Source organism: Fundulus heteroclitus, chromosome 10 (assembly GCF_011125445.2).
Source record: "Fundulus heteroclitus isolate FHET01 chromosome 10, MU-UCD_Fhet_4.1, whole genome shotgun sequence".
Lineage (NCBI taxonomy): Eukaryota > Metazoa > Chordata > Actinopteri > Cyprinodontiformes > Fundulidae > Fundulus > Fundulus heteroclitus.
The window spans coordinates 7564533-7589117 of NC_046370.1; the positions used below are offsets into that span (position 1 = coordinate 7564533).

At 41.3% G+C, this 24585-nt stretch overlaps 3 protein-coding genes across 3 annotated transcripts; 1 reads left to right on the plus strand and 2 right to left on the minus strand.

The window, feature by feature from the left end:
• Positions 1-826: 826 nt before the first annotated feature.
• On the plus strand, positions 827-9582 carry dnajb12b (DnaJ heat shock protein family (Hsp40) member B12b). Its single transcript, XM_012853982.3, has 8 exons — positions 827-1178; positions 3814-3991; positions 4377-4522; positions 4603-4776; positions 4862-4932; positions 5785-5894; positions 7485-7657; positions 7791-9582. The coding sequence occupies exons 1-8, from the start codon at positions 1046-1048 to the stop codon at positions 7907-7909; spliced, it is 1104 nt and encodes a 367-aa protein (XP_012709436.2). The 5' UTR covers positions 827-1045; the 3' UTR covers positions 7910-9582.
• Positions 9583-12849: 3267 nt separating this feature from the next.
• ddit4 (DNA-damage-inducible transcript 4) lies at positions 12850-14636 on the minus strand. Its single transcript, XM_012853971.3, has 3 exons — positions 14465-14636; positions 14011-14231; positions 12850-13913 (listed from the first exon to the last, which is right to left on the minus strand). Exons 2-3 carry the CDS (start codon positions 14186-14188, stop codon positions 13414-13416), a joined length of 678 nt encoding a protein of 225 aa, XP_012709425.1. The 5' UTR covers positions 14189-14231; positions 14465-14636; the 3' UTR covers positions 12850-13413.
• A 3721-nt stretch (positions 14637-18357) lies between these two features.
• anapc16 (anaphase promoting complex subunit 16) lies at positions 18358-24541 on the minus strand. Its single transcript, XM_012853950.3, has 4 exons — positions 24398-24541; positions 23969-24125; positions 21899-21973; positions 18358-18809 (listed from the first exon to the last, which is right to left on the minus strand). Exons 2-4 carry the CDS (start codon positions 24108-24110, stop codon positions 18700-18702), a joined length of 327 nt encoding a protein of 108 aa, XP_012709404.1. The 5' UTR covers positions 24111-24125; positions 24398-24541; the 3' UTR covers positions 18358-18699.
• Positions 24542-24585: the final 44 nt, after the last annotated feature.

Consider the following 24585-nt stretch of genomic DNA (forward strand, 5'->3'; position numbering starts at 1 on the left):
TGAACTTTACATAAAATATATTTAGATGCAACACTCTGTAAAAAGTTTTTTTTTTTTGTAATTACCTTTATTGGACTATGGTTGCTAAACTAAGGTTATGTCTTGAAACCCTTAGACCTACCATCCTTGTGGAGACTGTCAGTTATATTGTCTGCTACAAAACGGTATTCTTCATTACCAAACTATTTCTGTATTTATCATCCTTTTTTGTGTTTTATGCAATACTGTAATTTTCCGAGAGATTGAATGTGTGGTTTTCATTTGGTGTAAGCCAAACTAATAGAAATACGCTATGGAAATGCATCACTCTGTAATTCATCTTTAAAATATATTATTTTAACCTTTTAAATCCAATGATTTGAATAAATGAACTGTTGTATGATCTGCTGTACAATATCAAATAAGTATTTTTAAAGAAGTTAAACAAAGGTTACTTTTCACTTGGTTATACTTGGTAATATAACTTAATTTGTACTTAAATAAAAATGCATAAAAAGCATAAAAATTACTGTTAGGCTATATGTCCGTTAGTATTCTGTGAAAAATGTATGATGTATCAGTTAATTAAATAAGTGTCTTGTATTGACATTTGATCATAAAACAGGTATACCTATATAATTCTAGGTGCATTTGAGTGCAGATGTTCTAATGTACGCATTGTTCTTGAATGCATCACGTGGTCGTTATTATTATGAAATGGCCGTAAACCACCGTGTAGTAGCGCAGCGCAGCGAGAGTGAAACTTGACTCTCAAACACAGGGGGGGTCAGCACAGTTTTGTGTTTCATCCCGACTGACCTACATTTGGAAAGTTGGCGATTTGTCGCCATCTAGGGGAGATGTGAAGTGTCGCACTCAGGATGCCACCATAATCATTTTTAAACAAACAGGACCAGCCTGGACCATCGGCTGTACACATTCACTGCTATGTCAAAAAAAGCAAATATCACCATAATTCAATGGCATCATTCTGTTGGCTGTGAACGCGTAGATTAGTCAGTGAGTGGGTGTATTTATAGCCGCCGCCGCTGCCGTCGTTTCTGCAATGGAAGTAAACAGGGACGAGGCGGAGCGCTGCATTGACATTGCAGCCGCAGCTTTTAGGAGTCGCCAGCCGGACAAGGCGTTGAGGTTTTTGGAGAAAGCGCAGAGACTCTTCCCGACAGAGAAGGCTCAAGGTAAGCGAGAGCTGCTGCAATGATTGTGTGGAGATGAGCACCCGGTAGCTGCAGCATCATCATCACCTGCAGCATCACTCCCATCCCAGAGGAGCTCCGCATACAGCAGCGCACAGCCGGGGCCTTCAATAGCATCCCTAGCTGACTCATCTACCGTGAAACTGTCATGTTAAACTTGATAATGTGCAACGGTGATGCTTCTTTTTGTTCGTTTTAGATGGGCCAGTAATTAGCCACGGAAAGATACAACTAGAAAGTTGGTCAGCTACAGGGCAGGGGAAAGATGTGGATTTCCAGCATCCTGAACAGCTTCCTTTCACTCTGTTAGGCACAGATAGAAAGAAAGAGTCTCCACGTTTTGTCACGTCTCAACCAGAAGCTTCTTCTTTTTTTTAAAAGGTGATAATGTGATCAACCAACACGAAGAAGTACAAAGTGACAATGTGTAAGGAGAGTTAACACGATTCACATAAAAATCTTCTCTTGTTATCTTGTTATATGTGTTTGTATTCTATAGGCACGGCTTCCATCATACATATATTTGTGCTTGTAAAGCAGATGTTGTAACCCTAATTAAAACCCGGTTACTGGCGAACAGATTCCAGTTGTGCGTAATAAGCGGGTGTTACGATTTAATTTCAGTGCCAATGCAGTACCACTGGAGGAGATGGAGCAATCAGGATGACTATTAGTATAGCACACCTCACACATCTGGTCTTTATAAGGGAAATAAAGTGATCGTTGAATGAAACCAGGTAGAAGTCCAGTTTTGATCCAAATAGGGGACACAGAAAACATCTGGAAGAGCGTGTCGTGGTCAGATGAATGCAAAATGTAACTCTGTGGCCCATGTGCTGTGGGGATTCTTTACTTTGGCAGGGACAAGGAAGCTGGTCAAAGTCGATGGTGCCTAAAAAGAAGGCCATGATCAGGCATCTGTGTGCATGTTTTTAATAAAAAATACCGTGTGATAAAAATTCAATGGTTGGCTTAGAAGGTGAGAGCTGCACGCTGTGGGAGAGGCTGATTGGTTGCAGGGAAGCAGGAAGTGGAGCCTCTGGGTCAGAACTCAGACCTGCCTTCATAGATATGAAACGCTACTTTATTTCTGCCTCGGGTTAATCTTGATCCCAGCTGGTCCGTCCGTCCTGTCCTTCGGATAAATGTTGACGTCAACAACTTTATCGTACGAGGCTCAGAACTTGGTTCCAGCGAACACCTATCAGTTAAGGTCACATTAAACCAGCAATCGTCCAGCTGCAAGTCACAACACCCGTCTTTCCTCTACAACACAATTTTTTTCCCCCACCTCAGCAATGGGAAGGGACGGGTGGAGTTAAGTACAGGGTATTGCTTGGGAGAAAGAACAAAAAAAAACTGTTAGAGGCGTCAAAAGACTCAAAACTAGGGCGAAGGTTCGCCTTCCAGCAGGACAACAACCTGAAACGTACAACCAGAACTAGAGTGGGTTGATTTTGGTCAAAATGTGTTCATGTGTTTAAGTGACTTGGTGAAAGACTAGGTTTAAATCTAACTGAGAATCCTGCGGCAAAAAAAAAGAATACGCCAAAATGTGAGCGTCCAGAAATCTGGTGTAGACAGCAAAAAAAAAAAAAAAAAGAAGAAGAAGAAGAAGAAAAGCTGATTAAAAGTTCAGACTCAGGAAGTCTGAATGCAAACAGACACATTTTCGGGTTTTATTTGTGACATTTACCCGCTACTGTGCGTCTTGCACATGAAATCCCATTAAAATGCATCGAGGTTTTGTGGTTGTAGTGTGAAACGAAATGTCAAAAGACTATGAATATGTTTGCAAGACGCTGCGTTTTTTTTTTTACCCACAGTGCTGGAGCAAATGTACAAACCAATCAGGCGCCGGAAGAGGGAAGAGCATTGAGCATTAAAAATAAATTTTCATGACCCTGTTCTCAAGGAGTAGGACAGAAAAGTTGCTTCCTGTTGGCACATTATTGAACAGAGACTGCTGAAAATACAGGTTCAGGTTTATTAAACCAGTTTAAATTGATCTCATTAAGATTTTGTGTAGAACTAAATATATGCACTGCAAAAACAGACCTAAAAATAAGTAAAATGTTCTTAAAATTAGTGTTTTTGACCTAGATTTGAGTAGTTAAATAAGATGATCTGCCAATGGAATGAGTATTTTGACCCCTAAAATAAGATAATTAGACATCTTGCACTTGAAGTAAGATGATGGAGATGAGTTGTTCCTATTTTAAGTGCAAAAATCTCATTCCATTGGCAGATCATCTTATTTACCTGTTAAAATCAAGGAGAGATACACTCATTTTAAGAAAATATTACTTGTTTTTAGTTCTGTTTTTGCAGTGGGGAATACTTGAAGGAAAACAAATGCAAATGATCTTCTGAATTATATTTTGTTTCTATTTAAAAAACATTTTTTGAAACTAGTTGGTTTAGATAAAGCTTCCAGACAATCTTGTCTTGTATTTACCTCACAGAGGAAGTTTTCATTCTGATCCACATTTGTTTTGTCTTTTTATAAAATGTCACAGCTAGGGTTAACTCGAGCTACATTAATTAAATGTAAAGCCAAATATAATCTGTCATTTAAATGCGTCTAAGACACCATTTGTCCCTGTGTGATTGTCAGCACTGCTGGACCTGATAGCGAAGAATGGCTTCACTCCCAGACCGGCGGGCCACGCGGACTTCAACGACGTTTCAGGGCCTCGACAGCGACAGACCCCCAGCGACGACACCAAACCGGAAGAAAAGCCTCCGGACACCTCGAAATCTTACACGACCGAGCAGCTAGAGGCCGTGAGGAGGTACCGAATAGGTCTTGCACTGCAAAAATGGAACTAAAAATAAGTAATATTTTCTTAAAATGAGTGTATCTGTCCTTGATGTGAGCAGGTAAATAAGATAATCTGCCAATGGAATAAGACTTTTGCACTTAAAATAGGAACAACTCATCTCTATCATCTTATTTCAAGTGCAGGATGTCTAATTATCTTATTTTAGGGGTCAAAATACTCATTCCATTGGCAGATCATCTTATTTACCTGCTCAAATCAAGGACCAAAACACTCATTTTAAGAACATTTTACTTATTTTTAGATCCGTTTTTTGCAGTGTGTTGACATTGTTGCGTCTATTTTTTTTTTTTAATTCTGACCGTCACATTCTCGATTACGCTTCCTATACACACAGAGTGAAACAATGCAAAGACTTCTATGAAATCCTCGGGGTCCAGAAAGAGTTCTCCGAGGACGAGCTCAAGAGATCTTACAGGAAACTGGCGCTGAAGTTCCATCCTGACAAGAATCACGCTCCGGGCGCGACGGAGGCGTTTAAAGGTGACTTGATCAGAACAGTTGCACTTCAGACACACTCCGACCGAACTTGCAGAAGGGTGATAATTATTCCTTTCTAACAGCTATCGGGAATGCATACGCTGTTCTGAGTAATGCAAACAAAAGGAGACAGTATGACCAGTGGGGGGAAGAGGGGAGGCATCCGTCAGGCAGCAGCCCCGATACTGGAAACTTTGAGCCAGATATCTCGCCTGAAGACCTCTTCAACATGTTCTTCGGGGGAGGATATCCATCAAGTGAGTGTCACTGCTCTGTGCTCGAACAGCCATCTTCTTTTGATGACGCGTCTGTAAGTTGCTAAGCCATAATTTATTATTCTAGGTAACGCTCATGTATACACTAATGGGCGGGTGCGTAACCAGAGGCGGGAGAGAAGAGAGCGACCAAGAGATGTAAGTTTAACTCCCTAGTTTTTAAATTTGCTTTGTTTTGTGCTCTTCAATTATGTTCTTTTTATTTAAAAAAAGCATTATTCTTATTCTTTTTCTTGTCAATATTTTTATTCTTATTCATTTATTCTTTGCAATGGTTTTTGTTTCTATCTTTATATGGATTTCTGTATTCATGTATCTACTGTTTATTATAATTGCTGTAAAGCATTACAACAGCTTAAAAAACAGAAATGACTGATAAAGTGGTATAATGAATGTATAATAATATACTTATTGGTTAATTTTCTTCTCCTATGGTGTGTGTGTGTGTGTGTGTGTGTGTGTGTGTTTTTTTACTATGACAACTTTCCTTTTATTTATGTATTACAGTATATGTTTTATCTGCTTAATTATTTGTTTAATTACGTGTCTTCCTCAAATTAGTAGCAAGTAGCTATGTGTAATCATTTTATATATACATATTTTGAATATTTAATTTCATTAGTTATTATTCAGCTCATTTAGTTTGTTTGCTTTTTATTATGAAACGTTGTCCAATGCCAGAACGGGATTGCTAATGTTACCTGTTGGCATGTCCTGGATACCAAGTGATACAGTCAGTCGATAGTCAGACGTGTCTTTGCTGTGTTATGTGCATTTTTATTTTATTTTAGATTTTCATTTATTTATTTGGTTCTGAGCAGGTCTCCTAAGTGTAAATGTGGCACAAAGATTAGGCTACACAGCAGCTGCCGGACAGATAATGTAATGCAGCATAATCGCCAGCAGGGGGAGACATTTAGCCGCTCGCCATTTTCCAAAGGGAGAGAAAACGCTTCCTCCCTAATGAGATGTTCTTTTTCTGTGTCGCAGGGAGGCCTGGCTGTCTTCGTGCAGGTCATGCCCATCCTCATCCTGGTGATTGTGTCAGCTCTCAGTCAGATAATGGTCAACAGCCCCTCCTACAGTCTCAGCTTCAGGCCGTGAGTTTGACCCCCTGTACTAAGATAGTGCTCAAGAGGAGCGTTAAAGAACACAGGACACAACAGATGCTCTGCCTAACTAAATAAAGAGAACTTCAGACAGAGATTATCATCACATTCAGTAAAAAAGTAAAAGAAAAAGAACAGACCGACACGGCTCAATTCAAAAGGCAAGAAACTCTTGAACTTTTTCACAGTTTCTTACATTACAACCACAAAGTTCAATGAGCTCTAATGTAATTCAATATTACAAAACAACACAAATTAGAGAATACTTCAGACCTGTTCACTCCAAAGCCCCTAATTATAACCAAGTGTCACCAACTGCCTTCAGAGGTCACCTAATTAGTACATAGAGTTTCGCCCTTGTGTGTCATTTAAGTGTGAATGCAGTCGTTCAGCGGAGATCTCAGAGCAAGGCAAAGAGGGCGTTTGTCAGAAAGGCAGAGAAGAGGCCCCTGGTAGCTGTTGAGGAGCTGCAGAAATTCACGGCTCAGAATCTGTTGCCAGGAAAATTACTTGTCATGCGCTTTACAAATCTGGCCTTTTCTGTGAAAAGAAGTAGAAAGCCATAATACATCTTAGCCGTTTTGTGGACTCAGCAAAACCGAGCTTTTTGTACTACATGCAAAATGCTGTGCATGTGTGGTGAAAAACAAATGCTGCACATCAATGTGAACACACCCTGCACGCTGACACGCTGTGTTGGGTGCGTCCATGCTGCAGGGACGTTAGTCCTAAGCAAAGACCAGGCAGCTGGTCAGAGGTGATGGAAGATGGATGGGGTTAAATACAGAACAATTCTGGAGAGAGAGTATGGAGGAATTTATCAGTATGGTACTGAAGAGAACTGCCTGATCTTTTACTATTGCCAAGATTGTATTAATAACTGAAAACACCGTCCAAAGAATGATTAGTTCTGGAATTTTTTTCTGAATCACAACAGAGGTAAAGTAAGGCCAAAGGAACTACTCTTGGCTCCTACTCCTACTTCTAAAAACTGTTTGAAGCTGGAAAAGATTTGGGACCAGGGAAGACTTTTGCACTCCAGTAGGACAACGACGCTAAACATAAACCCAGAGCCACAACAGAATGGTTTTAGATCAAAACGTTTTCATGCGTATGGAATGGCCCAGTCAAAGTTCAGACTTAAATACGATTGAAAATCTGTTGCAGGAATTAAAAATGTAATTTTTTATTTTGTGAACAATCTTAAAAGCCGTGCATCCTTTCCAGTCCGACACATAATTGTGCACTAATTAACACATTCAATAGATGCATAGAAATTTCTGGTTTAAATGTGATTAAATGTGGAAAAAGTTCAAGTGGGGATGAATACCATTACAATGTACGGTAGTTAAGTCATGAATGTAATCACAGACCGACAGTATTTAGCTGACGTTCACAAACATGTAGTATGTGTAAGCTATAAATACCAGAAACAGAGAACTTTTAAAAAAAAATTGTTTCACGCAAACACCTGTCTTTGCTATCTGAAACCTCTCTGAAATGAGCTGAGCGTACTCCGTGGGTCCTTCCTACGTACCCGCTGTCACATGATGCGTCTGTCACACACGCTGTCCTCCCCAGGTCAGCGGGCTACACGCAGAAGAGGCTGACCGAGAAGCTGAAGGTGCCATATTACGTGGGGGAGCAGTTCTTCAAAGAGTTCACCGGCGCCAACCTGAAAAACCTGGAGCGCAGCGTGGAGGACGACTACATTTCAAACCTGCGCAACAACTGCTGGAAAGAGAAACAGCAAAGTAGGGCTTTCTCATTGCATCGGGCCAGGCTGAATCTTTTGCAACACTTTACGGGTTTTTTTTGCAGCCCACCGCCCAGCCAGCCCCCCCCCCTCGTATGTCTCACGTGATTTGTTTGTGTGGTCTTTTGCAGAGGAAGGAATGCTCTACCGAGCTCGCTATTTTGGAGACAGCGAGCTGTACCAGAGAGCGCAGAGGGCTCGGACTCCAAGCTGCGCCAAGCTCTCGGAGATCACGGCCTCCTCCCATTAAAACACTAACAGCGTCGCATTAGTTCTCCAGGATAGCTTTAGTTCTAATTCTCTTTCCTCTCGTTGCCTTCAGGTTTCTAGAATCATCCCAAAAAAAAAACACGACTAACAGGCTGTAAATACGTAAGCTTCATCCTTCAAGGCCTTACATAGCTAAAGACACACAGGTAAAACGCTCTACACCCTCGTTTCTATGGAGATCAAGTTTGGGAGATTAACATAGAATCGTTCATAAATGTATATCGCCGTGAAATATATATATATAAAAAATAAGCCATTCATCACATCTTGACAAGCGATCAAGATGTCGATTCGACGGAGGCCACGAAGAGGACGGAGATCGCTTGACTTCTGCACGAACGAGAGCCCGGTGTCAGACCAGAGGAAAGTTGAGTTATAAATAGAAATGCGGATGTCACTTACGAAGCAGTTTGATGTTGAATGCTTCCTCCTTATTTTCATGCAGCCAGAGGGGAGGGCTGTCTCCGCTGACTCTAAAATGCACATTCTAACTATGCAGGAATACTGGCGTACCCTCTGATTAATATGTGCACTAACTGTTTGGGCTCAGATCAAACGCGCCTTTTTGTTCGAGCGTACGCGACAGGCACGAGTTTAGGAGACAGACCTGTCGCCTTTTTGTCATTTGATCAAACGAAGGGCAGCCAAATGGTTTTACCTCACTTCACTTTAGATGCAGTGCCTTGCAAAAGGATTCACATCCCTTAAGTTTCAAGTCTTTTGCAGCCTCTCACATGACCGTCCCTGCCTTTAGCTCCACCCAGCCTCCCGTTAGCTTTGAGCAGCTTCCTTATCTCTGGTGATAGGGAGCTAGACCAGTGATGGCTTGCAGCAATGTTGGGAAGAGATTTGGCATTGTAAAATCAAACCTTGAAGAAATGAAACATTGAGAAATCACCTGCAACGGCATCGAAAAAGAGACTTGGCATTGAAAAATTAGACACTGAAAAGGCAAACATTGAAAATTCAAACATTTAAAAATCAAACACTGATAAGTCAATCCTTGTTAGAAAGTCAAAACTTATGACGATATTCTCACTTTATGCTGCAGCTTCTTTTCAATGAGAGATGTTCTCTTTGTCACTACCATAGACATTATAGTATATACAGTATGTCTGTGGTCGCTACAAGCTGGCACTGTTTTGCCGTCGGGGGCAGAACTAAATTCAAGGACCCTTCGCAGGCCTTCCGATTTTCCAGTACTCTTCATCATCTACCTGAAGTGAAATTATGGAAAGCTCCGGTCAAGTGCCGCTGCTCGACCACAAGAAAGGGTCCGCCCCCGCAAAACATCGCTGCAAGCTGTCGCCGGTTTCGCTCCGTACAGTGAAGAAAAACAACCCCACATCACGAAGCCACGGCCATCTTTTACGTCAGTTTTGGTCTCCTCTAACCAGAGGATGTTCTTCCTCATGTTTGCGGTGTCCCCTGAATGGCCTGTGGCATACTGCTAACCAGACTTGTAATGGCTTTCTTTCCCCGATGGCTTTCATTTAACTTGATTACATTTAGGGGTGTCAGAGTAAAGGGGACTAAATACTAAAACCATGCCACCCTTTTCAGACTTTATTTGCTAAAAAAGGTTCTCTCTTTGCTGAAGAAAAGCATATCCATGGCACAGTGTGGCCACTGCTTAGTATTTCCCCCCCCCTCCCCCCCACCCCAAGACACGCACAGCATCCAATATAAAAGTTCAGTTTTGATCTCTGACAGGAGCACCTTCTTCCAGCTCCTAAGTTATGAGTCAATGGGTAGAGCCGTAGATCTCTGCAGCTCCTCCAGAGTTACCCTGGCCGTTTAGGTGGACGGCAATGTATTTTACCTGTTAGCTGATTTCAGAAGGCTTGCACCGGATTTTATATAGGGGTATCAGAGGAAAAGGGGACTGAGTAAAATTGCACCCGACACTTTTTCACTAAAAAAAATGGTTGAAAGCCCTGTATTCCCATTTCCAAGTCACAATATCACATAAAATGTTGGTATATCACATAAAATCTCAATAAAATACACACATTGTGGCTGCAAAGTGACAACGTGCGAGAAAGTTCAAGGGGTGTGAATACTTTTGAAAGAAACTGTACCGAAAGGATGGAAAGTCACCCAGCTGGGTGTAGTGTTGTTGTTGTTTTTTTGCAGTGTACAGTCTCTGAAACCTCTCATATTCTGTTTAGAATATGATATATATTCTTTGTATTTTATTCATGGCATACATAATCAGACTAAGAGAAAATTGAAACGCCTGCTCACTTTTTTCTTTTTTTTTGCCCGTTTCTCATTTCTACCCTGAGATTAAAATAAAAAAATAAAATAAAGATTGATGCCTGGACGTGTTGAATGTGACTCATTCCTGCAGCCGGAAACAAGCACGGAGGCGAAAAGAGCGAGAGAGAGAGAGAGAGAGAGACAGAAAAAAAAAAACTAAACAAAAAACAAACAATAGCTCAGTCAGCACAGTCAGCACAAACTGTGCCGAGCGGCTGACTAAGCCTGGGAAACTGGGTGCATGGCAGCGCGCACGTTCACACTTTTGAGAGTGAGACGTGCGGCCTGTCTTGAGCAGCAGTGAATGCAGCGTCACAACCTTTTCTCTATAAATAAGTTCGGCTGTTTCAGGCAGATGTTGCAACTTTACTCTCTGTCATATGTTTTTCCCCCTCCCCTTAGTCATGGATATGTCTTGTTTCAACATCGGGTTTTGCTCAAACCTGCGTCAGCTGGTTTGAGCTGTTAAATATGTGCGTAAAACATAAAAGAAGAATCTGATCCCTTGACCTAAAAGCTTCTTTAAAAACCAGTTGATGGTGGCTCTACTATTGTGGCTCGGTTTAACGCTACTTGGTACCTCCATCCAGAGTTTTTACAGAGTTTTTCTGAGACATCAAAAATGAGAAAGCCTTATTTTTTTATTCTAAGTGGGGTCACCTGCTCGAAGAAGATAGTACTTGTTATCCTTTTGGTTGCATGAACTCAACAACAATATACAGGTGCGCCTGAATAAATGTTAATATCACCCAAAATTGTATTTATTTAAGTATTTCTGTACGAAACGTAAAAGGTTTTGATTCTGAGTAATGCAAACATTTTCGGAAGGCTGTAGGCCTGGATTTAACAAGAATCATGAATCATGAAATTTCATTTCTCAGAAAACTTCATGATTAAATAAGACCAATAAATCAAAGGCTAATTCATTAAGAAATGTTATGATCTACATAATTACGGCGAGGAATGCTGGTTGTCCGGCAGACGGTCACTGACAATCTCCACGAGGAGGGTAAGCCAGAAAAGGCCATTGCTGAAAAGTGCGGGCTGCTCGCAGAGTACTGCCTCATTTCAGCGTGTTTTGGAAAGTTGAGAAGAAGGAAAACCTGTGGCAGAAAGAGGTGCAAAAGCAACAGTGAAAGCGCAGCCTTGAGAGGCCATTTAAGAGTTTGGGGCAGATGCACAATCCCCCACACTGCAGCCAGAGTCTGTGTTTCACGAGCAAGCAATTATAGACGCATTAACATTGCAACACAGCAAGCACAGCAAACGGAAACCATGAGTAAAAGGTTTCCAACATGAAATAATCAAAAATGATCAAGAAAACTAACAAGATGTTCACAGGGGAGCAGGAAGGAGCATCGGCTGATCCAGTCCTAAAGAGAAAAAAAGGGGCTGGACTGCTGCCCAGAGAGGTCCAAAGTCCTCTTTTTCAGATAATAAAATACATTTTGCATTTCATTTAGAAAGAGGACGAGCGACGAGGCACAGAATCCATGTTGCTTGTGTTCCAGGTCCAGTGGGACGTTTTCCCAGTCAGAGATAATTTGGGAAAACGTGTCTTCTATCGGTGTTGGTCCAGTGTGTTTTATCAAGTCCAAAGTCAGACCACCCATCCGACGTGATGTAGAGCATGCTACCACTGTGCTTGATTGGTCAGCAAACGGACCCGACCTAAATCCCTACAATCTTTGTTTATATGGAATGAGAGAAAACAAGCCCAGCAATGCAGGCAAGCTGGAGGCAGCTACCTGGGCTTCACCACATGACCTCACCTCCATGCAACGCCACATCACTGCAATATTTGTGCAAAAGCGAAGTATTGAGTTGAAATAACTACTCAATGCATGGACATACTTAAGTAGGTCAACATGACGGTATTAAAACCCCTCTTTATTGGTCTGATGTAATATAACATTTTCTATGCAACTGGACTTAGGCTTTCACGCCATAATCATCTAAACTAATAGAAACAGAACTGAAATATATCACTCTTTGTTATGAAGCTATATCAAATTTGTTTTACTTTTTTTTTTTTTATAGTTAAATCAAATTTTTGAGGTTTTAATTTAGGACGATGGAACTTGTGAACATCTATAAAACCTTCTGGACCCAAATTGAGGCCTACCACAATCGGCATGTCATGTCGTATGTTTTTACTCTGAGGTTAGATTCCCACCTTGTTGTATTAACGGTCCCCAGCGAAGTGCAGTGGTTCACTTCATGAAGAAACGATGCAGCTTCAACAGGTTTGTGCTGAGAATATATTTAATTAGATTATCCCTTTTACTGCATAACACTACAGCTGCAAAGCCATAGATTGTACTCTGAGGATAATTAAGCATTTATTACTCAAGTCTGGTGATGAATTGGAAACTTGCTGCAATCTTCATTAAGGTGGATTTAGAAAGAAGTTTATATATATATATGATCAGACACTGAACACTTAAAATCTCCAAATGCAAGTTTGCTTCAAAAATGTATATTTTTTATGCAGGCCATAATCTAAAAATGCAGTATTAGACCTCAGTAGACTTATTATTTTAGACAAAGTGTAGTCAGAATGTGTCATTTTACTCCCCGTTTTCATAGTTCGCCAAAGTCTTGCTCTTAAATGATCCACACATACTGAAGAGACATGTTTCAAAATGAGACAGAAAGGACTGTTATTTAAAAAAACGATTTATTTGTGATCATGAAAGTACAAAAAACAGTGCAAAGTTGTGAGAATCCGAATATCAAATAAAGTTGAAAGCATGGATGTCCAAACATTTAAATAAAAAGAACTGAATGGAGGTCCAAAACCTTAGCCATAGCTTGCAAATGTACAAGCAGCGGTTGGCTTTAACTCTGGAAGTGCCAAAGATACCCAACATAATGGTCTCAAGTTCTATTCATGGATATGTTTATGTAGAAAAATAAAACAAATAATAAAAAAAAAAGAAATCTGCACAGATTTAAATAAAACACAGCTAGCTGCCTTGACAAAGTTTCAACAGAAACTAAGGTTCACACTTTAATACTTGCAAAATGCCCGTTTAACCAAAACGATGCACAATGGTTTAGGCTAAGAGTCGAATGCTCTAGGTACCAGAAACTTCAGCTCCTTTACAGTCGGAACAAAAGGCTACACTGGAACAAAGTCCATCCTTATACTTCAAAAAGGCATCCCAAATTTGAAATTCTAAGGCCCTTCCGTGAGTTTTTACTGTCAACTCGAGACGTTCAACATTCCTCGATGAGCAGCCCTTCAGAGGAGTACAGTTTCTTCTTGATCACGCGGAACCCAGTGCTAAGTTTTAGTGCTTGTCTAGGAGCTGGAGTGGAAGGAGACTTGGAGCTGAAGAGTCCTTGGATCTTTGGCCACAGGCCGCCCGACTCTAGCCTCAGCACCAGAGTGAGCTGAAAGGTGGGGACGAGGTAGGGGTCCACGGATAGCTGTCCTATGCTCTCGCAGGCGGCCCCTTGCTCCACGCAGAGGTCGATGAGGGCCCCTCTCAAACCGCAGGGCTCGCTAGCCGCCAGGTGGAGGAGCTCCTGTCCGATGTGCTCCAGGAGTTTCTCTGGAATGAGCAGCTTGGTGCATCTCAAGGCGCAGTCCGAGTCCTTGGCCTCCCGTAGGCTCCGCGCAATAATGTCCACGACTTCTTTCAGGATGGCCTCCTCCATCGGGTCGAAGAACAGGTCATCGTTGGAGGGACACAGATCAGTGGAGACATCGGATCCTGCGGAGGAGAAGCAGAGTGTTAGCACTTCCAGCCTTCATAACGCAAACAGGAATACAGCAGATTTGCAATGGATTTTTTTTAAAAAGAAGCTCACCTGAGTCTGAAAGGTCACTCCTGCTGCCATTGTTGGACCTGGGTTCAATGCTGCTGTCGCTGGTGCTGAAATCGGCCAGCCTTTGGACCAGTTTGCCCCAGGACAGCCTTCTGGGACTGCTGTCCACCGGGGACGGAGGTATACTGCCAGCCTCTATGGGTGCAAAGACTTCTGGCATGTTTGTCCTCTTTTGTGCTCAACAGATGCGTCTCAGATTTCAGCTGTTTTTTTTTTTTATATAAAGGAGAAACAAAGGAAACAATTGAACATCAAACCTTCTGCAGCACTTAAAAAAATGAAACAAAAGCATACGACAGCTAGAATATATGCACTATTAATAAAAGTACAGAAATGCAGACGTTTGCAGCAAATCCGTTCTAGCAATAGCAGCGGCCAAGCAAACCGAATTAGCTTTAATTCTGACAAAACCTACGAATATTAATGTCATACTTACAGTTTTAACATAGACAAAGCCGTCAAAGTCCGCAGTTGCTGTTTAAAGTGGGTATATGGAGAGTTATTGTCTGGAAACTTCCACTGTCTGCTCCTCCTTCCTGTTCTATCAACAGCTGCCGAGCTCCGCAGTCTGTTTCCCCCCCGCAACAATGCTTATATATGCGCTGCGCGAGGCCACGCCCAGTGTTCCCTAGCCAGCCAATCAAAAAGAGGGGCACGGCATGTGAGCAGTAGCTTGCCTGGTAACATGCCAGCAGAGAAGACAAACAGGAGGAGGAGGAGGGAGGAGGGATGGGGGCTTCAACCCCACTGTAGTGGAAATGTACAGAGACTTGTCTGGGCTTGCAAGCCTCATATAGCGGTTCTTTTGTCTAGCATCCTCAACAGCCATCCATATGTTTGTTTTTCTGTTTTTTTTTTTTTTTTTTTTTTTTTTTTTGCCTTTGTTGGTGCATTGGCAGCCATAAAAGCAGAGCATAAAGTCCATGCAGACCTGGCTATGGCTGGTTCAGGATTGCAGTGTACAGTACATTACGTCACCTGTTTTTCTCTCAAGCATTACATCAGAATTGTTTAGCGGGCCTCGCATAGGCGCAAACGCGCAGCATAATAAAAAAAAAAACGAACATAAAAGGAAAGCAACGTATTCATTCTCAAAGGAAAACTACATAAAAAAAAAAAAAGCTAACAAATTACTCAGAAAGATCTGGAACAGAGACAAATGGCAGCTTTAAAATTACAATTTCACACAAAAACAATCCAACCTAACCCGACATGAAACGTAATAATCTTTCTTTCTTACATCATGCATTAACCGTAAACCACCTGCGTGCTATCTGACCTATTCGGCTCAGAAAAAACCTTTTAGATCATGTCTGACAACAGGAAATAAAAGCAGCATTGATATGCTGGTGGCCAGCCTATGAGTTTGCTCCACAAGTGCATCAACCATTTATCGAGGTGGTGAACCAATCCTGATAAACATCTAAAGCAAACCTCAGGTGCCTTAGTTAAAGTCGGTGTTCATCAACTCAACAACTTAAAGTCACAGTGTTGGATCCGGTGCAGACAATGCCTGGTGTAAAAGTGACAAAGCATTTCAGGAAAAAGGCCAAGACACAAACGTGGTGGTAGTAGTGCAACTGTCTGGGGCTGCTTTGTTGCTTCAGACGCTGGACAGCTTGCCATATGGAGACTGGAGGATTCATTTTTACCAGAAAGTACCATGGGAGAAAGTCAGACATCAGTCTGTAGCCTTAAGCTCGTGCACACTTGGGTTATAAGCCAAAGCACACCAAAGTCCTCCTCTAAATGAATCATACAAAAAGACCAACAAAATAAATGCTTAGTCAACTTCTCCGTCCAAAAACGTCTTTTGGGTAAGGATCGTAATCTTTGAACAAGGCTGCGAGTTGCAAGATGCAAACCCCGTACAAGTTTATGAGAAGGAGAGGAAGACCTCTGTAAAAAATAAATAAGACCAGAGTAGATTTGACAGATTTTTTTCCCCCATGATTCCCCTGAGGAGTGGAAGAGCAGGTAAGACGGTCTTGCGCACGCGCAGTTATTCAAAAAGGGACGTGGGGGAAACTTCCAGAAAAAAAATGCTTAGGCAAAGCGGACGTACGTCAGCAGTTGTCATGACAAGTGTTGTCCGAATAGTGCAGTCAGTAAGGAAGGAGGAAAGAAAAGGGGCCTGTATGCTTCCTATAAATAGCTCTGTTAGTATAGGAACCCTGCAATGTCCTTTACCAGTGGGTAGGGAGCTATAAGGAATCCCACAATCCTTTGCAGGACATGACGTATAAGCATAGCCCACCTCACGGAAATTAACAAAACTGTCAGGAGAGAGTGCGCACTTAGTAGTTCATTTTCAGAAGGCTGTAGGCCTGGATTTAACTAGAATCATCCATGTGTGTTTCTGACTCGTAATAACATTTTGAGTTAAACGCTGCACGAAATTGGCAGAGTCCAAATCTCCTTTCTTCCCCACGATAGAGTTCTTACTGTTGACCCCATGACAGTCTAAGAAACACGAGATAGGAGCTATAATTAGGCGTAAATGGATGTCGTATACGCCATGTCACGCAAAGGATTGTGGGATTCCTTATAGCTCATTGTGAGGTTCCTATGCTAAAGAAGCTATAAGACGAAGCATACAGGCGCCTTTTCCTACCTCCTTCCTTTCTGACGGTACTATTCGGACAGCCTTTATTATGGCGACTGCTGATGTTTTCCGCTTTGGCTAAAGAGTCCTTGCCCAAAAGACGTATTTGGATGGAGCCCACCACACGAAAATTAACGACAATGGCTGGAGAGTAGAAAGTGGGCATTTGTAAGTAGTGCCATTCACTCTTTCAATTATTACATGACTTGTTGGTGATCCATGTCGATAACAGGCCTTTGACCATTTCCGCCTTTGTTGTACACATCTATGATGTTTATTTATATATATATATATATATATATATATATATATATATATATATATATATATATATATATATATATATATATATAGTTCCTACTGTTGACTCCACGAAAGATCAAAGAATAGGAGCTAGGGGCTAGACGTTTTTGGATGCAGCCAACGTCTGGACGTGGATTTGATGGAGAAGCCGTGATATGATCTTAAACAAGTCATAAACTCCAAATGTATGAATGACCAATTTTTTAAATAAAACAATTCTGCAAAGAAGAAAGGGCCAAAAAAAACCTACAAAGCAAGGTAGAAGACTTACTGCCAGTTTTAACAACAACTCAATGGCAATTATTGTTACTACGGGTGGCACAACCACTTATTAGGTTTGTGGGGTAATTTCTTTTTCACATAGAGCCCGGTTATTTTATTTCAATTGCAATCTCAATCTCGTAAGCTGTATGCAACGAAATTTCAATAATGTTTAAGTCTAAGTTGGTTTGGATAGTTTTCCCCCCTCAATACGGGACCTAATACTTTGGAAAATGCATTTTACTCAACTAAGCATTCATTTTAAATGTTGTTTGAAGGTCTTAAACATGTAGGTGTGACAAAAGAAGCAAAAACAGAACAAATCAGGTGGGGTGGGGGGTGGGAGGGTGCAACAACCATGACACTGTAGGATTAGATCATGAAGGGCTGAAATGCAGAGAAATAGATATAAGTGTCCTTAAATAGATTCAAGCAACACAGAATGAGAAGTAGGGTCTATAAAGAGGGTGTTCAGCCTTGGTGCAAAAAAAAATAAAAAAATAAGATTGCAAGTGTCACTCGTGGGTCAACACACTGTACATAACAGTACCGCTAGATCATAGAGTTCTGGATGACAGCCAGATTCATGCTATGCTGTTCCACGTGCGTAGGCGTGGAATAGTGTGTACTTTTCAAAGGAGGAACCGAAAGACATGTGTGAGCGCAGGCACACTGTGTTCTAAAGGATGTTTAGAATAAGGAGAATAAAAACCACAAATCTAGAACAAACAGGTACAAATTTCCACAAATAAAGATTGTGAACTACATGAAGAGGACTAAGAAAACAAAAACTCTACGAGCAACAACTGGGGAAGCGTTCTGAATGAAGCTCCTTGTAGATGAAACCTAACAACCAGCTGGAGGTGTGTCCTGTGCTGGCCAGGGCCGGGCCAGAGAACAGTACGTTCTGTGCATACCCCGGCCTTCATTTGGATGAAAACAACCGTTCAGGGCGCAGGGCATCTGATCTGCGTGCCTCGCTCGCTGTAAACACAGAACGAGAGCCGTACAAAAAACAACTGCGTGCTGGCGTACGTCAAACTTTGGCTCAGGACGAGAGGCAGGAAGTCGTGGAGGGATCAAGCTACCAGATCAGGAGAAGGAGAACATAAACAGCGTGACGAGGAAGATTAGGAACAAACAACACAACAGGCAGAACATTAAGCATCTCAAGATTCAGCTTTATTAGCCTAAATGATATGAAACTTCTAATAGTACGAATATTACTGTTGCAAATCAAGTAGTTATAAGACTTGAGCTGACAGGGATTTTAGTTCAGCTGATACATATCATTGCAAAAACAAACTCAAAAAGGGTAAAAAATAATAATAATTAAACAAAAACATCTTATGTCCAAAATGTGAAAATAACTTTTAGTTTTATGTTACAGTGTTAACCCTCACAGAAATGTTTTCTTCTATCTTCTATGAGATAGAAGAAAACATTTCTCTTCGTCTTCATTCTTTGTTCTTCCTCCAAAAAAGGCATGTGGATGTCTTTATTCAGGACGGCGTGAATCCCAGCAGCTGCTCTATGGGTTTGTAGCGCCACTCGTCTGCTTCTAGCTCCTCCACGAGGCTCGCCAGCTTCTCCATTCGGGAGGCTTGTTGATCTGAAACGACCAGCGGGTTTTGCTTTATCGCCGTGTCAATATTTACCGCAGGAATCAATAAGGAACTCACACATGAGGGTGTCTCGCTAAAGAATTCATACGGTTACTTTTTCACATTTGTGTTACATTCCTGACGACAAGCATCGATCTTGTCCATCAGGATTTTAGGACTGAGAACAAGACAAAGCGGTCCGCAGTTGTGACGTGGAAGGGAAACAAAACTTAGTTTAAAAAAAAAATTTGAAATAGAAAATCTGAAAAGTTCCACACACTTTAATGAGATACCCCTCGTTAAATTAAAGCTATAGTTGGTAATCCTGTTCAGAAACAACTTTTGTTACACTGGGTAAAATCGTCCTTCCATCCTAAAAGTAGTCAATAAATTTCTAAATGTATTTAGAAAAAGGATATTAAAAATTTTTGATCTCTGTGGGAGCTGCAGGCCTGTAAGAACTCTGACCAATCACTGCTCTTCGCACCAAAGGGCAGGGATTGGTCAGAGTTTTGTTCCAGCTCTCACTCTCCTCTGGTTCTTCAGGTTGCAGGGCTATCGCCTTATCTATTGGTTGTCCCACATGCCAATCAGTCTGACTCAATCATGTAACGACAGTATATGTGATCGTTCCTTGTTAGTGTCCGCTGGCTGGCTGCACATGTGCACTTCTCGTCTTTATGCATCCAGTTAGCTTAGCGGTTAGCTTCGGTGTTAGCCGGGGGTTCCACTGAACGTGGAAGGGTCGCGCCTTCGCTGCTGGTCGCTGCAACTCCAGCCAGTCAAAGCGGTTTCAACCACGGCGCATTTTTTAAGCGACCGGCGCTCGCCGCTTCTCTAAAAATATGCGGCTGTTCTATTTTTGCCGCGCCGACTCCACGTCAATCTGGATCAGAGCGGATCGTTCAGGCAGGAAGTCAGTTGATGAGAAGCAAAGTGGATCCGGTGTAGGTACCAGATTGACTCGGGCTGCCAGATTGACTCGGGTCCTGCGTCTTCTGATGACGTCACTATACATTGTTGGTTTAACGTTTGCTCAATTGCGCAAAATATTGTAATTGGTCTGGACAACTTACTAAAGTAATTATAGCGGGGTGTAGGTTTTATTCGAGAGCGGGATTGCGGCTTGTAAACGGACAATTTTACGAAGAAAATCGCCATGGTCCCTGCGCCTCCCGATGACGTCACCAGATTCTCCGTGGGCCTTGCGCCTCCCGATGACGTCACCTTATGGCAACACCACTCAAACAAACTACATAGAGCCCGCGGTCTGCATGTGTAACGAATCAATTTTATTAAGTTAATTTAGCGGTTTCTTTTTTCTCAAAAGCTTGAACAAATATTCAAGCCATTTTACAAATAAATAAAAAAAACAACAAATATTTGACAATTGGCTCAATGTTTGGAAGAATATTGTTAACAAAAATGGAAGGGCTAGCCAGACTAATTTATCCAGCATATATCTTAAATGTACCAAATACCACAATAAAAAAATAATCAAATTCATCACAATTTCATCTGGAATAATAAAAAAAAACATGTGATCAGAAAGAACAACATCAGTAAAAAAAGGAGGAATGAACGTTATTGATTTTACAGTGATGAATGCCGTGATAAAATTAAATTTGGCTGCTGACTTTTATTAAAAATGAAATGAGTTTATGGTTTAGTTTCCCTTCACAACTTAAAAAAAAATTGGAGGAATTAAATTTCTCTAAGGTTGTAACTCCTTTGATCCTGCAAAATTACTGATTAAATTGTCAGACTACCACACAAGTATTCCAAAATGATGTTAAAAGTTTTCATGCCTCGACTAATTTACAGGAAAATAACCGTAAATTAACAAAATAAAATTTATTTGTAACAAATGGAGACCGCGGGCGCATAATCTAGTTTGTTTGAGTTGAGTTGCCATATGTAGACGTCATCGGGTAGCACCCGAGCCAATCTGGCAGCCCGAGTCAATCTGGTACCTACACCGGTCGAGTTTACAACTAAAAGACTACACGTGCAGAATTTAGATCGCATTTTACCGTGAAACATCAATATGCACCAATCCACCAGCGGATCTCATTAGATACTTTGATTCCATGGATGATGATTTTTATTTTATTTAAAGCCTTACAAGTACACTACTATCGCGCTCTGAATCAATCCTGGTGGAAAGGGTGCGAGGCATTGTAGCTACGCTGCTCTCATCGTAAACTTTGAACACAGCTGAGAGTCGCAAGAAGCATACCTCGTACAAGTTTATGAGAAGAAGAGGAAGGCCTAAGTGGAAGGAAATAAGACCAGAGTGGATTTGGGAGATTTTTTTTTTCATGCAACCTACCTGAGGAGTGGAAGAGAAGGTAAGACGGTCTTGCGCATGCGCAGTTATTCAAAAAGGGACTTGAGGAAACTTCCGGAAAATTTGCCGACTTTACTTTTAAAGCGCAACTTTCAAAAAAGTCACCTAATTAGTACGATCTGGCCCTTATTGGAAGAGTGGCCAGAAAAAAAGTATTGTTGAAACACAGACACAAGAGGTCAGGGCCATCAGCCATGCAGGATAAACAGAAAACCAGGGGAAAACATTGCTTGGCTCACTTTAGACCCAAATTATGATTTCTAACCTACAAACTAAACACTACATGTGCAGAAAAACAACAAGAACACCAGAGACCGGTGAAACTTTAGGGAGACGTTTCTTCAGTGTGGGCAGCGAAGCTGGAGATTATGGGCTAGAACGGCCCAGTCAAATAAACTTGAGGATCTGTGTTAAGACTTGAAAACTGATCCCTACAGATACTTTCTACTCAGACTAACTGTTAAGACTTCCTGTGAAAAGAAAGGAGAACATTTCCTTCTCTGAACGCGCAAAGCTGGTAGACACGCAGCAAAAGAAGTGCAGCTGTCATTTTTAGCAAAAAGATTTAAAAAGTACGAAGCATTCGTTGGCTGAATGCAGATGCACGGCACATATTTAAATAAACAAATCAAAACTTATGCACGCTACGCCGAGAGAAACGGAAAGACAGATGCTTGTGGTTTTAACATTTGAGAACGTGTTAAAGTTCAAGTGGGTATGAACACCACGAGCAAGTCTCCGACTTACCTTGCTTAACCTGCTTTAAAGTGGAGGCAACTTGGTAGCTGAACACAGACTCGCATAAAAATCGGTCAGAGCCGTCTGAAAAGAGAAAAAGCACAAAAAAAAAAAAAAAAGGTGCAACATTATCAAAATGAACATCAACTCAGACCTTATTTTATTTGTGAACGTCGTTGCAGATATGGCCCGAGCTGAAAAGACGTGTTGAATTTACAACCTGTTGGAGGACCAGCTTCAACATCAACCCAGAGCGTCATCTTTAGACAGATTGCTTTTCTTAATGATGGCCTCATTCAGACATATTTCTCAAATGCCCAGCTCCTAAGTCTGACATGCTCACAGTTAAGTAAGGACGTTTAATAGAAGCAGGATATGGGCATCTACACGTCAAAACTGGAGTAACTGCATTAAGTCCAAACTATATATATGTATACAAAGAGCCGTGCATTGAGAAATAAAACACTTTACACAACAAATACAATTTGTTGCAGCTTTGCTCCTTCGCAAGATACAAGAGCAACCTTCTGTATTTTATGCCAAATGACCCACACCTATTTTGGTTTATTCCTTAATGAAGTATTTACTGGCTTAAAGTCGGATTAGAATGACTGCAAGATTTTTTTTTTTTAGATTTATTGAACTTTTTGGCAAATTTTGTTTTCATTAAAAGACACTAATTATGAACTGAATTTTAGACCTGCAAACATAAACTGCAGCAAGGATACCAGTTAACTACGTGTTTTATTCTGGGTTATTTTGTCCCGTTTTGTTTGTTTGTCTCCTTTTCAAATTCACCACAAATTCTTTATGAATGAGAATCAAAGCTGCACGCAGGTCAGTTCGGTATTTGCACTCTTTAGTTCACTATCAGAAAATGCAAAGCAGTCCCCGCATGTTGTCTTTATCTTTAGGGTCGTATACGTTTTCCGCATCAATGCTGCCTTCTCTAAAGTGTGAATAACCTTTCCCATGGATGCTAATATAATTATAAAAACACAGAGGGTCTTGCTTTTGGCCTTGTTTCTGCTGACAGGATGGTCCTTTTGGTATTTTGTAGAACATACGGTGTCCATTCCTTCCACAGAATGTCCGTAACTTCGATCTGACACAGAGACGCCTCCATTCTGACAATCATATCATTTATAGGTGCTCTTGCAGCATTGTCCTCTATTTAGCTGAATTCATCTATCCATCACCTGTTACCAGCTTCCATCTCCATGCTGCAGAAAAGCAACCTCACAGCATGATGCCGCCAGTACCACGTTTCAGCTTAGGCATAACACACTCAGGGCGATGTGCATCAATAGTCCCTTTGCCGCACATGTGTTTGCATGTGGACCAGAAAAGTTTAAGTTGATCTCATTTGATGAGAGCACCTTCTTCCACATGCTACAGCAGGACGTACGCTCAGATTTGTGCAACTAACAGTTGTTTTGTCAGCCGATTGTCCCACTTGTGGATCTTTGCAGCTCTTCCAGAGTTACTATCGGTCTCCTGGCTGTCTCTCAGATTATTGTTCCCATTGTCCAGTTTGTCAGATTTTTGTTCACAGCCACGTCGAGGTAGATTTGCAGCTGCAGTCCACCTCTCCAGATGTTAAGAATTTGCCGTGATAATGCCGTTTGTTGACTAATTTTCATTAACGAACCTCTAACAGAAAAAAAATATTATTTATATTTCATTAAACATAACCAGACCGTATTTACTAACTGGGCGACCTTTGAACGGAATTGGTTTGCAAGTCCTTTTTATTTAGGAATATGAGTAAAAAAAAGGGGGTGAATACAAAACCCACATTTCTCAGTTTACATGCAAAAAAAAAAAAGAAAACAGAGAATAAATCCCCATATCATGTTCCTTCTCCTCTCAACTATGCACTACTGTGTTGAAATATCACTCAAAATTCAGATTATATACACAGATGTTTGTGGTTTTGACAGAATGTGGGAAACTTGTCAGATTAATGGACAGCTAATTAAGTATAGCATAGGTTTCTATTGCTCTTCACACACCAAAGACAAGTGCTTATGTACATCTCTCCTCCATCCTCATGTCACCAGACTGCTAAAAGCCTACCTTCCATCATTTCTCCTGCGCCTTTAGGATACGTGAAGAGAACTTTCCTGGGGGGGATGAGCTCTGAAGCGCTGAACCCAGAGCCTGTGACCGAGCTGCCGCTTACGCCTCCCGCCGAGGAGGATGATGAAGACGCAGCCATTTGCCTCCCGGGAAACTACCAAAACACACACACACACATACAACGTTACGTTATTTGCAACGGTTAGTTGTAAAGTATAAGCAGAACATTAAGGAATCGGTCGTTTTTAAGCTAAAAACGGGCCTCGTCGCCACAACCGTTAAGGCAGAAAATGCAACCGGATGGTAGCAAAGCTTTGTCCAGCTACCAGAAGAGCCAGCTTTAGCACTGGTGTAGATAAACATTAGTATTTCTACACAATACAGGATAGCCAGCTTATTTTCTAAATACGGTAAAAAAAAATCTACCGTAGATTCCCAGGTGGTTCGGCTTTGATCCTACGTAGTTTACTCTGGTGTTTGTTGTTTAGCCGGCGTCAGTAATTTACGACAAAACGACAGTGGCACTTTTTTTTTTTAAGATATCAGAACAATCCGGATGTTTCGTCTCTGTGGCGTTCCATCTTACTCGCTCCGTTCATATGTTATGTAGATCT

Coding starts and splice junctions, on each gene's coding strand:
- anapc16 (XM_012853950.3), bottom strand. CDS start 24,110: ATGGCTGCGTCTTCATCATCCTCCTCGGCGGGAGGCGTAAGCGGCAGC. Junction 21,974..23,968: donor CGCAGGAGAAATGATGGAAG/GTAGGCTTTTAG, acceptor TTCTCTTTTCAG/ACGGCTCTGACCGATTTTTA. Junction 18,810..21,898: donor TTTAAAGCAGGTTAAGCAAG/GTAAGTCGGAGA, acceptor TGGTCGTTTCAG/ATCAACAAGCCTCCCGAATG.
- dnajb12b (XM_012853982.3), top strand. CDS start 1,046: ATGGAAGTAAACAGGGACGAGGCGGAGCGCTGCATTGACATTGCAGCC. Junction 3,992..4,376: donor CAGCTAGAGGCCGTGAGGAG/GTACCGAATAGG, acceptor CTATACACACAG/AGTGAAACAATGCAAAGACT. Junction 4,933..5,784: donor GAAGAGAGCGACCAAGAGAT/GTAAGTTTAACT, acceptor TCTGTGTCGCAG/GGAGGCCTGGCTGTCTTCGT.
- ddit4 (XM_012853971.3), bottom strand. CDS start 14,188: ATGCCAGAAGTCTTTGCACCCATAGAGGCTGGCAGTATACCTCCGTCC. Junction 13,914..14,010: donor GAGTGACCTTTCAGACTCAG/GTGAGCTTCTTT, acceptor TCTCCTCCGCAG/GATCCGATGTCTCCACTGAT.